The following is a 17,254-nucleotide window of genomic DNA, read 5'->3' as shown; positions in this document are numbered from 1 at the left end:
AGAGACTGTTGTGGTTGGGATCTAGTACTCTGATGATAGACTGTTTATGTACCATATTATGTGTAGTATTACAAAATTTGAAATTCCATGCTACAGATGGTACAAAATGCAGCCGCAAGACTCTTATTTAATAACCCTAAGTATGAGTCAGTCTCTAAGGAAATTCGGAGACTCCATTGGCTTCCTGTGGCGCCTCGTATCACGTTCAAATCGCTATGCTTAGCATATAAAGCCTTGACTAATACTGGACCAGTGTTTCTCAAAAACCTCTTCTCCTGATACCATCCTGCCAGACGACTACAATCCACTGGCGCCAGACTTATGATGATTCAGAGGATTCGCACCTCCAGTTGGGGAGGCCGAAGCATTTCTTACGGCACAGCTAAATGATGGAATAAGCTTCCAAATGAGATCAGAGCTGCGAGCTCACTTGCCTCCTATAGAAAGGGTCTCAAAACATGGTTATTTCAGAATTTGGTTACTTCTGTTACGGGCTTACGAATATTCTTCAGGGCCAAGACCCCTCTGGGTATTCGTGCGCTCAGTACATTTTATTAACAGAACATACAAATTAACCTACAGCAGGGGTCTCCAAACCGATCCTGGAGGGCCGGATCCATGCCAGATTTTTTGGATATCCCCATTGAGATACATGTAGTAATTTTGAAAATCTGGCATGGATCCGGCCCTCCAGGACCGGTTTGGAGACCCCTGACCTACAGTAATTAAGGTCATTCAAGCTTCCTGGTTTCTGGTGGTCTTTGGTCCTGACTGAGTTTTGTCTTTATATGTTGTTCTGTATAAAATTATTCTCCTGTGGTTTCTTGACTATACTTAGGTTTTTTGTTTACAGATCTGGACCTAATCGCCTTGAACCAGGTTGCCGAGATCAAGGCGTGCACTTTGGAGGTCCACCACCTCTCATCTCTCCCAAACCCCAACACCAGCCTACGCCAACCTCCCTCTGGAACCCTGTTTCCCTGATCGAGACTCCTACGGATTCGCGGCGGACTCAGGATAGTGTCTCGCACCTTACGCACACGTCTCAGTTTGAGACCAGCAGACAAGTCATTCCTCTGGTGAAAGTGGAGCGGGGTCACTGCTCCGAGAAGTTTGACGATGCTGCCAGGCGCAGGGAATTACTTGAGAAATATCAGCCAATCAGGGAGCCTGGGTCTTTTGAACACAATAATTACTCTCATGGGCCGTTCTTGGCTGAGCTGGAAAAGTCTACTCAGAGCATCCTCAGCCAGCAACGGGCGTCCATGTCACAGACTGGGCAGTTTGATATGCCTATAACCCACAAACCTACTGCGCCCTACCGGCACCCTCTGCCAAAGTCTCAAGACCCTATGTATATTTTCGATGAGTTTCTGCAGCAGCACCGCAGGCTGGTCAGTAAACTGGACCTGGAAGGGAGGAAGCGGAGAGAAGCTAGAGAGAAAGGTAAGGCATGTGTTTCCAGCTGGCCCTTTCATTTTCCATCATTGGGAGTTCTATGACTCCAGAAGATAACAAATCCGCTTGGAATCCCTCCTATGTTTTGTCTTTATATTTTGTTCTCGTTTATTGGTACAGAACTTCAGAGTTATATATTATTATGGGGACACATGCAGGAGTAGTTGTCTCTGGTTTGAATTTTACAATTATGTGTTTGTCTTCAATTGATTTACTTTTTGCTGCTTTTTGGTGTTCTGTTGCTGGGTTCTGAGAGACTTAATATGGGTACCTAAAAATGTCAGTGCCTGCAACCATGCTTCTGCCACTACTACCTGCTCCTCTTGAGTGATTAATGTGATAGAAAGTGTTTGTGTTTTGTTAACGATACTTCCTCAAAATCCTAGCTAAATTCTGATTTGACTTCTGTACGTTATAAGTCCAAATAGTTCTCAACCAGATTTGAAGTGCTCTAGAAAAGTATTATTTGCGGCCACAATCTTTTGACGTAGAGAACCAGGGGCCTTTCAAATTCCAGAGAATTCGGCTTGTAATCTAGGAGTCTTTTTTTTTTCTCTTTAATCTCTCCTATCCCAGCGTCTTGTGGCAAGAGACTGCTGACACAAACCTTCATTTGCTCCTTATCGGACAGCGGGAATGCCTTTTACTTTGGCCTTCCCACCAACTTGAATGCCAAACTTCAGATGATCTAAAATATTGCAGCTCATCTCCTGCTTGGACTCAATATCTGATTCGGTCAATGCACATTTGGCCAATCATTCAAGGCGACTTCTGAGAAACTGATTATCTTCTTCTTGCAGCATGAGCCACTTCTAGATTCACATGTTATGCATTATTTCGCCAGACAGTGGGTGGGTCCAGAGTTGGATCTTTTTTTCTAAAGCATCAGCATCGACCGTAGGTGCAGTCATAAGGACTCACTACGACGTTAACCATAAACCCACAATGTCCCAATATGGACCACCATTTTATATTTGTTTTTTCAGTACCCAAGATGGTCTGGATGTGGAATGTGTGCATTCACTTGTTTATGCTCATATAGAACTAACTGTCTTCCTTGATAATACTCAGTCTGATGCCAGTTTTGCATCGCAGAGATAATTTTCTAGTGGTGCTGGTGCCAAATTGGACTTTAGTTCTTTTTTCATCAGTGGTAAAGAAAAATTATTCATATTGATCACGGTCCTCCATATGTATGGCAAATGGGACCAGAGGATAAGTATTGAAGCCATGTAGGCCTCCTGTTCTAAATCCCACCTTGCAAAATAGCCGCAACAGCAGCTCTTTTGCAGTCGGAGTGCTCCTAGCTCATCCCGAATTGTTTTCATGGAGAGCCCCTCCTTCTACGGATCCTTCATTGGACTCCACTGTCTGTCCCCCTAACAATAAGTGGTAGTTGTCTGTAATTTTGGATGAAATTATTTTAAGTTGGATAGTCTCGCCAACCTTCCCATCACACTTCCCTAGCCTTAGCTATGCATGGATTGTTTTTCCAGCTTCAGCTGACCTCCTCGCGTCCTTACTGTGGCTAGGCTGTTACTGGTCCTGAGCAGGTTTTTTTCCACTAGGGTCGCCACCCCCCTATCCTTGCAGGAATTGGCTAGTCTGGAACCTTTTTGAACTTTGTCCAGATACCCAAGTTCTTATTTATCGAGACTACATCAAAATTGTGTCGTGCATTAATATTAGCACCCATGCATGCATCCCTAGCAGGGTTCCCTGACCTGCAGGCTCTCTCTCCATTTAGCTAAATCCTGTAGGGATACCGCATGCCTAAGTGGAGCAGTTGCTTTTGTATTGTACGGTGCTGTCAAGCCAGTTCTTCTTTTAACCAGAATATTAATATTTTACACCTTACTTGAAAAATGCATACATTTTGCTAATTTAGATGCATTTAACCTTTAAGTTGAAACGTATCAAATTGGTAGTGTTGCATGTATTATTTGATCAGATATATTATTGGCTAAGCCGGGCAGCTTTTTTAAATTATATATAAATAAAGTGTATTGGTTTTGGATTTTTTTGATCTGTGCTCTTTCCATGGTCTGAAACACACGAGTCTTATTCAGTCCCACCTCTTTCTTTCCTTGACATTGGAAACTGCAGTAGACAGAATCTATAATACCTTATTCCTTTTCTTTCCAGGATTTTCAAGATATAATGCTGTCATGTTCTTACTGCTAGATTCTCCCTTGTTTCCTCCTTTAAAAGATTCCATGGATCACTTCCAAAATGTCCGTTTATATACATAAGCGTTCTTGTCATCGGAATACACCCTGGTGGTTCCCAATTTGAAGTATTCTACTCCTTATGGTTTACTACGTAAATATGTAGGATCGGAGAGGAATGCCGGATTCTTACATTTGGGTAGTAATAGTGAACTTGAGTGTGCTTGCATGCCAGCCGCCTCTGTTTTTGTATGGTCTGGCTTGACCGCACAGCTTTCGCCTGACAATTGGGTGAGCATCTTTAGAGATGGGCTTTGGGTCTGCCTATTTGTTGGAAGATAGGAAAATATGTTTTATTGGCCAGAAGTTGTGTGCTTGCACAAAAAAGTGATGTCCCTCCACACAACTGTGATCATTTTCTTTCTTTATTTACCAGCCTGAGCTTGACCTTTCAGGGTTGCGCACAAGACATGGTAATCCGGTAAAACAGATGGGAGTAGGGCAGTCTTTAACCCACATGGATGTTTAGCTTTAGATTTATAGTGCAAATATCACCTGACCTTTCAACATAAACAATATTGTTCTACAGTTCTTTTCGTCTACACAAAACCATTCCCATGCTATTTACTTAGACCATACAACATCCCCTTAAAGCCAGACCTATTGGCATTGCCAGTGTTTGTTTTTGTATGTTGCTTTGACTACTAATAATACCCACAAGGTGGTGCTGTCCCATCACATTTCAATTGAGGTAGCTTTGGGCCCAGAGTTACAACACGTGGATTTACGTGTTTAGTTTTCATTTCTATTTGCTGTGCCGTTGCAGTGTGGCTTAAAAAGTCAAGGCTTACCTCAGTACTGGCAATGCAATGCATTTATCTAGAATTATATCCAAACGCACTTTTTCGTAGGGAATCTACAAGGCTGCCACGTGGTCTTCTTTGCATGCTTTCACTAAGAACTGTTGTGATGACACATTTGTCAGAACAGTCTTGCAGAAGAAACGTGTTCTAATTGATCGCTTTGTGCTTCTTCCCTCTATCGTCTATCCCTTCTAGTTTGGCTGCAGTATCGTGTTGAAATGCCATTATCTGTGACCTGATGGAGATTATCTTCTTATTGTGGAAATTCAAAATGATGAATCTGACTCAAACCACCTCTAAACTCGCACACCAGTCCATTCTCTGCCCCATACATGGAACTGGTTTAATTCTACCTCTCATGTCGTCCCTCGATTTCCTGGCAGTCATGAACAGGTTGCTTGTGATTTCCTTGCCCACCGCTAGAAACAGTACTCTTTCACAGAAATATCCTGCGGCGCAGCCTAGTTCAGTGGCTGAGAATGTGTTCTTCTCTATACACTTTGCAAAGCAATGCAGCCCATGCTCTGACACTGTGCTAAACCCATATTTGTTTGCCCAAGGTCGCAAACTATTTCTACAAAGTTTGAAGAGTGGATATTTCAAGAATTGGCTGAGGCAGTTCATGAGAACTCACCTACATGATGGTTTAAATGCCCTTCGCCATTTTTTTCCTGATTGTCATAATTTTTGACGATGACAATGGTGCCCCACCAAATCTATACCCAAGCTGTTCCAGGGATTATTTGATGGGTTTTTGTTCAGTTTATACCGGAAATCTGAATTCATATGTATACATTTTTCCCTAGCTTTTCGAAATGTTATATTAATTTGTATTTTATTATCGGACGAAGACTAACATTAATATTTCCTTGCACTACAAATTGTCGGCTTTCTTTTTAGATCAGGTGGTATAATTTTTAACTTTAGTTTTGGCCTTCTTGTTAGAACTAAGTTGTCCATTTCTGTTGCCTTTGGCCTCACTAACTCGCCACTCTTTGTATGCCAGGTTACTACTATGACCTGGATGATTCTTATGATGAGAGTGATGAAGAAGAGGTTCGAGCTCACCTCCGACGAGTCTCCGAACAGCCGCCACTCAAGCTGGACACATCTTTGGAGGTACGATCCACTTTACCCATCTCACTTTGCAATGCAATACCTTCAAGATATTTGTAACCCATTATGCTTGAGCCTTGTAAAAGAGGTAGTGTGTTAGACATTTATGCTGGCCACATTGCGGCCTGGGCTGGTAATCGGTGCTTCAACGTTTGTGTTGTCCATGACCAGTGCGAGAGCCCCGGGTGCTCCCCCTCCAGCCTTCGCTTCTGATGCTCTGGCGCAAATATGGCAGCTGCACTCGTGACACGTTTTGCAGTGCAGCTCTAGAGCACATAGCTTCACTGCCAGGATTTGGTGTGTGGACATGTACTGCAATATCATCCATCTGTCATAAGTAAGAGAAGAGTTCACAGTGAGAAACTTGTGCGGAATGCACACTACCATAGACTTTGGCTGTCACCCAAAACGTGTAATGTGGGACTCTTGCTTGGCATTATTGAAAGCCGCTCTTGTCAAGCACACGACACAGGTTCAACCTTGCGTGTCGGTGAAGACAAGTACAAATTCCACAGCTTCCACAACTGTGGGTCTGTTGTGACCACAAACCGATGAAAGGTGCACACCAGCCAAGTATAGTTTTTTATTGCTAACACGTTAAACACCGGAGCTTAAAGTGTTGGCAATAAAAAACTTAACTTGGATACTCATGGTGTTAACCTTATCTGTTTGTGGTCACGACAGAACCACAGTTTTGAAATATATATATATATATATATATATATAATATATATTTTTTATATATATATATATATATTTAGTTGATGAACTCTGTTGATGCTGAATGGAAATAACATTTTTCAATTAAGACCACAATATATTATTTCATTGCTTGGCATGTGTATCAACACATCTTAAATTCGCCCAGAGAGATTCTTTCAATGGTTGCTTTGTAAACATTGATTTCTTCTGTAGTGTTTGCATGCATATGATATTTCTATAGCGGAAACCTATCCTAAAGGCAGCAGAGCACTGTAGAGGTAACGTTTGTCTTCTTAAAGCGTATGTGATCACCACCCTGTTTTTATTTTATAACCCGCAGAAAGTGGAGTTCCTTCAGATGTTCGGTCTCACCACGCAGCAGCAGAAGGAGCAAATCCTTGTTCAGAAGCGGAGGAAGAGGCGGCGGATGTTGCGGGAGAGGAGCCAGTCTCCTCCCACTGTCCAGAGCAAGCGGCAGACTCCCTCCCCTCGGCTGCTTCTCTCCACACGTTACAGCCCCGATGACATGAACAGCAGTCCAAACTTGGAGGAGAAGAAAAAATTCCTTACAATCTTTGACTTGTCTCATATCAGCACAGAGCGGCGGAAAGGTATACTACTCTGAGAACCTCTGGCTGTTATTATTGCAGTTAACTTGACCCTGCATTTTTCCCAGGAAACAACCTATCTTTTTAAAATAAAAATATTTTTATTTGAAGTTTTGTATAGATAATGCAAAATATTGCATTGTAAAAATTATACAGTATAACTCAGTTCCAGCTACCACAGCCCATAGGATTTGGCGGTATGAATCAATTTGGGCAGTATGGGCATGGCACGGGTCCTTCGCGTACATTAGAGACCAAAATGAGGTAGGCCAGATGGACTTGAGGTTCTGTATCTGTGGAAAGGGTCATTGTGTAAATAGTGAATGGTGTTAATGTTGAATGCTTGGGCTTTGACCTGCTCTTTGAGGGTATTGAATAAAGAACTGTGTTAGGGTCTAGGATGTAACTTGTTTTTTTGCCCTCTGTTGTCTGTTTTCTGTCCTCCCTAAAGAAAGAAATTGTTGAGTGAATTGGCTGTCTTCATCTGCCATCCAATTCTGTGTGTTGAATGGCTTTCGCTACGCTGGCCCACACTTTTACACGTTTGCAAACGTGCCAGCAAACACGCACTGATCTTGATTTTTCTTCTGACAGATAAAGAAAAACTTGTTGAAATGCTTCATGCAATGAAACAAAAACAAGCAGCAGCAGAGCAGGAGAAAGACCCTCCACCACCAGTGCCATGCAAGAGCCCCAACATCAGCCCTGTCGGTAAGTGTCAAGAAGGGCATTCTTGGTGGGCTTGGAATGTTGATTGAAAGGATGGGAAAGCTGGTCCCATGGCTTCACAATCTATAAAGGAGAAGTTGGATAAATTGTGGTTTTGTGGCTAACAGCTATCCAATGGGAGGAAGAGCAGGTCTTGCTACTTTCAGCTTAATGGACTCAAACGCCTTGACATTTACTGATAGTGTGAACTGCTTGGGCGGCTGTGAGAGGATGACAAGCCGACGACTTCTAAATAATTTTTAAACAAAAATTACTTTTGTGAGCGCCCATTATGTATAACTATGCCCCTGGCTTTCCCTGCACATCTGTTTATGTACCTTGTTCCATTTCTTTTTAAGAGCCATCAGGGAGAATGTCTGCCTGTATTAGTTTGGTTCTGAACTCATCAGGAACTTTGTTGTTTTGTCAGTACTGAATACATGAAAAGCCATAGTGCATAGCAAAGCCCCCCCTGTTCAACACAACATTATCCATCAGTTCCTTTGTAATCAGCCAATCCTGACTGAATTACGTGCTATAGTTTCCTTTCTTCCACCATAGTCCAAAGACTTGCTTTCCCTGTAATTGGTATTGGGCATTAGAATTGTTTTCACTTTAATAGGGCCTATGATGCTGGTCTTCACAGTGACTCACTGACTTAGCGGTGGTTAGCAGTTAGTGGCAGACCTAACCCTTCCTTTGTCTATTGCCTGTGGTATTGGCATGCAGTGAGTTTCCTTACAATTGACGGGTGAATGTATGCGAAATAGTCAAACCCTGTAATGACAAAGCATTGCTGATGAATGGTCCACTTTGGTAAGTTCTCTCACCAAATTGCTCCAATTTTTTCAGGCCACCTCTCCTCTGAACTGTCAGCTAGTGCTGCTGTGCTTCTAGTTTCTGGGGCTACAGCAGGGCTCTTAGTGTTTTGCTGGAATCTACAAGCCCCATTTCTACTTGTACTTCCTGAAATGAGAAGGTGAAGCCCACAGGCCTTGGTTTCCCGTCATGCCTCCCGGAACAGCAAAACATTAGTCATGCAGGTTCTTTATGGTCCTGATTTAGAGTTTCGCGAACTGGTTACTCCATCTCAAAGGTGATAGATATCCCTTCCGCAGTATTGCAAGTGCCATGGTATATAATTTACTTGTAAGTTGGATAAAGAGTAAACTGTCCACCAGCTCTGTCAGGCCCTATGTGCTGGGACATTTGCATCATTTTTCTCTGTGGTGTTTTTTGTTCAGTCGACGTTAGTTATCAAAACAGTCTGGTCATTTTCAGCTCATGCCTTTTTAGTTTGATCCCCCTAAGAATTAGTGGATGGATTAGATCTATGGTTATGATAACTCTTTTGCAAACATCAGAGATCTGCTTTAGTTAAAGACACAGGCGAGGTAGGTGATAACCGTGTCGACCAAGGTTTCCCAGACGCATCTTACGTCTCTGCTTTTGGTAGTGCATTAGGTATGTACTGGTGCTGCAGTTCAGAGGCCTATGAGACTTGACAGAGATCTGATTGTAATTGAGAAGGTAGGATAGACTGGGGTCTAAAATTACTCCAGTGTCCTAAGATACGAAAGAAATTAGCTCTCAAGTCCCTTCTGAAGTGTGTTATTCAGGCTTTCTTTCCGCAGTTAAATCACACGAGTGACCAACTCTAGGAATAAAACCCGCATATCGGAGCCATTTTAAGGGTATTGGATTCATATTATTTTAAATGTGTATATAGACTGCAAAACTTGACAAAGAAATGTCAGTGTATGTAGACTGTGGTTGCTTGTAAGGCTCAGCCTAGTTACGCTTTTTTTCTTTCTTTTACAAGAAGACCAGCCAATGCCATCAGTCACCACAGAGCCTGAAAAACAACCCGACATCCCTTCACCTGCATCCACCAAACCAGAGGTACAGGAGAAACCAGAGCCTATCGTCCCTGAACTGCCCAAGCCTCCAGAACCTCAGAGACTCAATGAAATACCCACAACAGCTCCAGAAAAGGCCAAAACAAGTGATATGCCACCTGGCAAGAAAAGCCTCAGCATACTGAATTTCATGAAAAGCCCACCACCCAAGGAGAGCTCTGTGCCATTATCACACAGTCTGAACGGGAAACATAAGACATGGGAGCCTTTCATTGCAGAAGAGTTTGCACATCAGTTCCACGAGTCCGTACTGCAGTCCACGCAAAAAGCATTACAAAAGCATAAAGGTAAAGACAAGGGTGTGGGTGGGAAGATTACAAGAGCTGGGTACGTGAGCAGGGGACATTTGTAGGATCTAAGAACTAGCCGGGAACCGAGCATGGGAATCTGATGAGCAAGATGCTGTGGAGTGACTTGGTTGTTAGTTCAAGGTATCTTTGGTGGCGGAAAGGTGCGCAGAATTAGGCAGAAGTGTTTTTGCAGCATAAATCTTATTACAGAGTCATACTTTGTGCATAATCCCACCATTTAATGATAGTGTCTTGGTTTCTCCTAAATTCAAAATTGTGGATATAAACCCTGGGATTATCTCTAATGACTGTTTGACATCAACAGAAAGCTGCAATGCCCCACATATTATTAATGCAGTCTTGAAACCATGTATACCAACCACTGGATTCAGAAGCATCTTTAACATTGGGCGAAAGCACCACAGAACACCAAAAAAAAACCAATTCAGCTGCTGAAGTAGCTGTTGCCAATGTCAGTGGTCACCAATAAATAAGATATGGCCCAATATAGGGACAAATGTGAATACAGCTAGTAACCCAATAGATTTGGACTGTTCTTTTGGAAGGTAACTTATTTCCAAACTTATCAATTTTAATTCCTCAACCATCCTCCCCAACCCGGATTTAAGTCACGTAACACAAAAATATATAATACAGGATCGCTCAGTAAACACATGCCCCAATGGCGCCATCCTACAATGGGCTAATATTTAATTTGCTATTATACAATCTCTTACACATGAGGACATTTATATAAACAACATATGCCTGATGTTTTTTTTAATGGAAAGTTTTCTGTTGGAGCAATCCGTCTTATTACTGTGTGTACACCAATGACACCCCATTAATTGGAACACAGTGTATGGGAATTATGGTTTGTCTGAAAAATGTCCTGAAAACAAGTATATACAATGTAAACCATGCCACTGCAAGTTGTATTCATTTATCGGATAGAGGCTTCTAGTCGCAGATTCCTTACCTTCGAATTATCCACCCGAGTCAGACTGTATCTGGAATTTTTTCTTGAGCAGTACCCCTGCACGCTGGTAGGTGGCGTTGTTAGGCTCTGCGTGGCGGCGTCCATGTCAGAAGTGACGTGCGCGTTGCCTATTTAGGTGCCACACCAGTGTGCTAACTTCAGTTCTTTACGCGCCAGTCAGTGCAGATCCGAGAAAAGCTACCCCATGGGCAGATTTTGAATAACTTTTTGGGATATTTTGTAAACGTTTTTTGAGATTTATTTCCTCCTGGTGTGGCAAGAATGCCATCCTTGAAGGTCGGCTTCAAGCCCTTCGACACCTCTGTCACTGCGGTATGTCCATGACGGACACCGACCTTGTTTACCTCTGGTGCCTCAAGCGCAACCAGGACCCAAAGGCCTGCTCAAATTGCCATGCAATGCACCCGTAGGCCTTGAGGATGCGATCCCTAAGCTCCTGTCTGCACAATATGCGATGCCACGACAATCCTGATCCTGATCCTGGTCCCGGTCAAGAGGAAGGTCCTGGGAGCAGTTTGCGGTGTCAGAGATCCTTGTCGCACTGAAAGTCGTAGGCCATTCTGGTGAGTCCACCAGAAAAGGGCGTCAAAGCATGCTTCAACTTGGCCTCATGTCGTTGGCTGACGAGACGAGGGAGCGTCACTTGAGGCCCGGCTTGACGTTTGAGCTGACGCCTGGGCCGATTCCATGCCTCTCCGATTTTTCGGGAGCCGGAGCAACCCCCGCCCAACTTAAAGAATTTTATGAGGATGTGCACCTAATTTTTGGGTGGTCCGATTCCTCCGATGTGCCTCGCAGGTGTGGGAGGTGCCCTTACTGGATCCAGTCCCGTGTCTCCGCCTTACTGGATCCACTCCAGTGGCTCCGACACCAGTCGGGCCCCAGGGATCCACATATGGATCTGCATCAGTCGTGCCATCTTGACTTTCCCCGGCGCTGGTCCTGAGACCGATGCTCCTAGTGGTGTCATCCCCATTTATATTCCTGACTCCGACACAGATCCGGAGGGGGTGGTGAGGGCCATTGCCCAACGCCTACTGGAGGCGTGCTTTCCAGGCCGAAGCCTGGGCCCTATTCTTATGAGCCAGGACTTAGGGAGGAATGGGAGGGTTCACTGCACCCCGAAGAATACCAGCCTTATGACAATTTAGACTGGTGGGATGGACACTTTTCCAGATACTGGCATGCTTTCTCCTCTACAGTGGCTATGGAGTAGGTAGATTCCTTTGAAATAATGGGTAGAAGGGTGGCTGAGGTCCTGGACGTCTGCTTGCCCTTTGTGGCAGTCAAGAAAAACGTCTTGACAGAAGTGCTTCAGCCAGTAGTGTCCCCATCAGATCTGTTTCTACCTTTTAATGACGCACTTACTGATGTCCTGTTTGGGACTTGGCCCAAGCCCAGCATAGGGCTCCTGTGAACAGGGCGATTGTCTGCCACCACCGCCCTGCACCTGGGGACCTAAACTTCCTCTTCAAACACCCCACCCCGGAGAGCTTGGTGGTCCAAGCCTCCACCTCCCACGTAAATCCTGGCGCATTTCCAACCACACTGATGGATAGGGAATCCATGAGGCTGGATATCTTCTGCAAGTAGATGTTTTCTTCCACCAGGCTGGCACTGTGGTCCATGAACACCACATTTTTTTTGTGTCGCTATTCCCACGTTCTGTGGGATACGGTTGCGCAGGTGCTGCCAACGGTCCCGAAGGAGACCCGGGCCACACTCCCACCGGCTCTTGCCGATTGGATGGATGCAGTGAAGTTCAGGATTCGGTGTGGACAAGTCACAGCCGACTAACTGGGCAGAGCGGTTTCATCAGCAGTGGTATTATGATGTCACGTCTGGTTGTGGACGGCTGGATTTTCTGTGGATGTCCAAGCATCGCTTATGGACATGCCAATTGATGGCGCCAGTCTCTTCAGAGACCAGACTGATTCAATCCTGTAGCGCTTTAAGGACAGAAGGGTTATGGCCATGCCCATGAGCCTTTTCATGGCCCCCTTGCAACCTGCAATCTGCCTTTCGCTTCTTTCATGGCCAGAGAAGGGGCTTTCGGGCACGTCTGTACTCACCCAGCCACTGTAGCGCACACGCTTGACAGCTTCTGTGTGATGCGCTACCTTCTGTTCATGTGGATAGGGCAGCCAGCAGTCTGGTCAGTCAATATCCCCACCCGCTCCGCAGTCTCCAAACCGTGCAAATCTGCCCTGTTATCATCATGAGCACCCAGTGGGCGACAGTATTTGCCATCATCACCTGCCCCACTGGCTGTCTATAGCATTGGATAGGTGGGTTTTGCAGACTCTCCGAGGGGGTTACCTCCACCCCTTCAAGTCTGTCCCTCCCCTTCGAGTGTACCCCTTTCTCTAGGACAACTACTCCTGACAATCTGGCGGGAGGGCCACCTTTCCCTTCTCCGCTAGGAAGTGATGGCTGTATTGGCCAAAGGAGCCATAGCAGATGCCAGAAGTAGGTTGAGATTGGCATTCCTACTCCTTTTTGCTGCCCAAGAAGGACAGAGATCTTTGTCCTATCCTCGTCTTGTGCTCTCTCAATTTCTTCCTCACAAAGGCAGCGGTAGAAGTGGGCGGGGACGGAAGGGCGCGGCGTGCCCCTACTTCTAAAAATAATTTCAGCCCGTTCCCCTACTTCTTTCTTTGAAAAAAGCAGCCCGGGACGGAGAGAATAGTCCTACTAAAAACCATAACTTTTTTTTCAGCTTCCCGGGGCTGCTCGCACTTCTCTGTTGAACTCCAGAGGCTGCAGCAGCCCCTCCCCGACCTCGCACAGACTGGGGGCAGGCCCATTGTCATTCCAATTGAGGCGGATTATCCCCTTTGGAATGACAATGCGCCCCACTGCCTGCCGTTAGCAGATGCCAGTGAGATCTGCATGGTGTCTCTGGTATCTGGGTGCAGGCCATGGCTCATTGTGCAACAAATATACCAGATGGGTCCGCAAATGTGTAGTCAAAACTTTAAAACAATCCCGCTGGGGCATGAGAGGTGCGCTGTGGGCAGTGTAATCTGCTGTTTGGAAAACACAACCCTGACGTCGACGACGCGGAGGAGGCGAGTAAAAGCATTACATTCGATCAAACTATGTTTATAGACAGTACACTTGTAAAAACACTTGTGGCTGTCAAAGGCGTGCCCGAGGGTGCTTGCTTCTTCTAATGCATTTTATGGAATATATATTTTGCTGAGTGCTCTAAGCTGTGTTTTTATAAGTGTGTTTTGCTGCTCGGTACGCGATGTATTAAAGGGGAAATCCGTCTAATATTACATTAGTCTCACACCCAGCAGACGTAATTGAGCAAGGGAACATCGTGGGATGCCTATTGTTGGGGATTGTTCGAAATACAGGTCTTGATAAAGAGAGCGGGGTTTTCCTTTAAACTGTCAGACCCCTTTAACTGGAGGACAACGTGATCTTAAGCCCTCCTCGGCGATCCTATGGCCTTTAAGGTGTGGTGAGGCTCTGCTCAGGGGAGAAGCCAGAAAATCAAAATGCCCCGAACTTTGAACTACACTTATAATGGCAAGCAGCACGTGATGCGAGCGTGCCTTGCACTCCCTAAAAGAGCAGCCTTCACTGCTCCTTCCAACCAAGGGAGTAGTCAGAAAATTAGAATACCCCCCATTTTGCAGTAAACCTCTGATGCACACCAAGCAAAATAAGTAAATGTGCCCATCCTCCACTCGAAGAAGTGACGGGGACAGGAGAAGCGACGGGACAGGAGAAGGGGAAATGAAGTGAAGTGAAGTGAAGGGACAGGGACAGGAGAAGGAGATGTGACGGGGGCAGGAGCAGTGACGGGGGCAGGAGAAGTGACGGGGGCAGGAGAAGTGACGGGGGCAGGAGAAGTGACGGGGGCAGGACTGTTCCCATTGGGCGAAGAATCTAGATTGATTTGCATATGGCTGGCTCCAAACTGGAATGGCATGGTGAGCAAAGAAACAATGGATTTAGGCCCAGATCTCTGTACTGGGGTGAATGTATGATATTGTTCTGCATTCAGTTCTTTTTGCTATATTATGATTGAGCAGCTAGCTGACAACATGAATATGAAGGAGCCTTTGTGAGTTTCCGTGAGTCTAGATTCTCCTGAAGAGTCCCTTTCTCTTCTGAGCCCTGCTTAACACATGTGTACAGGAGGAGCCCTGTATTCATGACCTCAATGTTTGAGACAAAAAATAATCATGGATTTCTGAACATTGAGTAAAAGCATTAAGGTAACATGTTGTTCCTGCTTATATTTCACACGCTTTACATAAACCTGTATTCCCTATGAGTGTTTGCTTTTTCCTGAATTAAACCTCAAATATGTTTATCCATTGTTTTAATGAAATAACGTTATAAGCTGTAACTGGTCAGTGAAATGCTAAACGTGCTAAAAATTGGTATGTTTTGCTATTTCTAGCCACGCCCCTGACTCCGCCCACTGATTCAATCTTCGGTTATTCCCGCCCCCCGATTCTCCACCCACAGTTCCCCTACTTTTTTTTCTCCACTTCGACCACTGCACAAAGGAGAAGTTCAGAATGCTCACTCTTGCTCAGGTTCTATCTGCCCCAAACCAAGGAGACTGGATGGTAGTGTCAGACTTGCAGGGTGTGTATTTTCAAATACCTCTCCTGCCACCCACAGACGTTACCTGCAGTTCACTGTAGGTCACAAGCACTTTCAGCTCACCATGCTCCCCTTTGGCCTTACTAGCACCCCTTGAGTGTTCACCAAGGTGATGGCGGTGGTTGCAGCTCATCTGCGGAGATGAGGGGTGCCAGTCTTCCCCCTATGTCGACGACTGGCTGTTGAAGGTTGCCTCGGCCCTGGCTGTCGTCTCCTACCTCCAGAGTACCGCAGACCTCCTGAATTCACTGAGGATCACGATCAACTGGCCGAAGTCACACGTGATCCCCTCTCGGATGCTCCCTTTCATTGGAGCAGTTCGGGATATGGTGCAGTTTCAGGCCTATCCTCCTGAATGGCAAGTCCAGGATATTCAAGCTATGATACTGATGTTTCAGCCTTTATTCCGGATTTCAATGAGACTGAGGCTGCTGGGCCTCATGGCATCCTGGTTTGTGACACATACTCGTTGGCATATGTGGGATCTGTAGTGTGACCTGAAGTTTCAATGGGCGCAGCATCCGATGAATCTTTCCGACATGGTCCAGATCTCATAGGGAATTGCAAAGGATCTGCAGTGGCGGTGAATGAACCGCAGTTTGGTCAGTGGCAGACCTCTCTCCCTTCCCCAACCAGCTGGAACTGTAGTGACAGATGCATTACTCCTGGGATGGGAGGCCCTCTTGGAGAGGTGGAGATCAGAAGACTCTGGTCTCAGGCGGAATCCAGACTCCACATAAACCTGTTGATCTAACGTGCATTGAAAGCCTTACTACCCTCCATCAAGTGAAGGCTTGTGCAGGTGTTCACGGACAACACCACCGCCATTGTTGTAATATAACACACTAGATGTGGTAGGATCGATGTACCCTTTGTCAAGAGGCCCTGCGTCTCTGGAAATGTCTGGAATGACAGGGCATTTCCCTGGTGGTTCAACAACTGGTGAGCCCTCCGCCCCAGAGCGGACAAACTCATCCCCAGATGCCTTTCCGATCACAAATGGCCTCTCCATCCGGAGGTGGTGCAAGGTCTCTTTAAACTGTGGGGATGCCATGGTTATATCGATGTGACACTAATGAGATTGCGCAATGCCAGCAGTTCTGTGCAATGGAGTTTTCAAGGCGGCTCTCGCTTGAAGATCCATTTTGTCTCAAGTGGAGCTTCATGCCTTTCCGGCCTTACTACTCCTGCCCAGAGTTATAAAGAATGATTGGGCCCAAGTCATCCTTGTGACTCTGGACTGGGCACAGAGAATCTGGTATCCTCAACTGTTGCGCATGGCCATCGGTCCTCCGATCAGGCTGCCCCTTTGGTAGGATCTTCTGTTGCAGCAGCAGGGAAGGGTTCCCCACCTGAACCTGTCATTGCTCAGCCTTATTGCATGGAGATTGACAGCTTACGACCTTCCTCCCAAGTCTGTAACACTAATTTGGCCGCCAGACATCGCCCAACCAAGACGGTATATGCCTGGAACACAGCAAATTACACCTGAACCCGATGGTGGAAAGAAAACAATCTAACAATGGAGTCGATACCCATGCGCACTATCATCGAAAGGAGGAGTCGCCTTATCTTGTGACTAGAAATGACTTCTTCGAAGAAAAACAACTTGCAAACATCTGGATCCAACCCTAGATGGCAGGAGTATGCAAGCATATGAATCTACAGCTCTACATGCCATGAACAGATGCTTGCAGGGTAAGTAAGATAATTGTTCTGAAAGGTTTACAATTTTTTTCCACCTTCTCCCTTTCTAATGCCCCAGTGGGACTCCGTCTCGTCCTCACTTT

General features: G+C 45.5%; 1 protein-coding gene across 16 annotated transcripts in view; it reads left to right on the top strand.

Annotated features, from left to right (window-relative positions):
* GSE1 (Gse1 coiled-coil protein) overlaps positions 1-17,254 on the top strand; it is a 1,074,384-nt gene that overhangs the window by 1,042,539 nt on the left and 14,591 nt on the right. For 7 of the 16 annotated variants that reach the window (XM_086945865.1, XM_086945864.1, XM_086945870.1 and 4 more), the window contains 5 exons: positions 854-1,446; positions 5,496-5,608; positions 6,648-6,918; positions 7,510-7,626; positions 9,446-9,829. In XM_086945865.1, coding sequence (XP_086801991.1) covers positions 854-1,446; positions 5,496-5,608; positions 6,648-6,918; positions 7,510-7,626; positions 9,446-9,829 — 1,478 coding nt within the window. Of the gene's footprint in view, positions 1-838; positions 1,447-5,495; positions 5,609-6,647; positions 6,919-7,509; positions 7,627-9,445; positions 9,830-17,254 lie in introns of all 16 variants that reach the window. The other 9 variants (XM_086945862.1, XM_086945861.1, XM_086945868.1 and 6 more) reach the window with 3 other exon arrangements.

Source organism: Lissotriton vulgaris, chromosome 12, assembly GCF_964263255.1.
Source record: "Lissotriton vulgaris chromosome 12, aLisVul1.2, whole genome shotgun sequence".
Classification (NCBI taxonomy): Eukaryota; Metazoa; Chordata; class Amphibia; order Caudata; family Salamandridae; genus Lissotriton; species Lissotriton vulgaris.
Note: the sequence above shows the minus strand (reverse complement) of the source record. Positions and strands in the feature narration are given on the sequence as shown.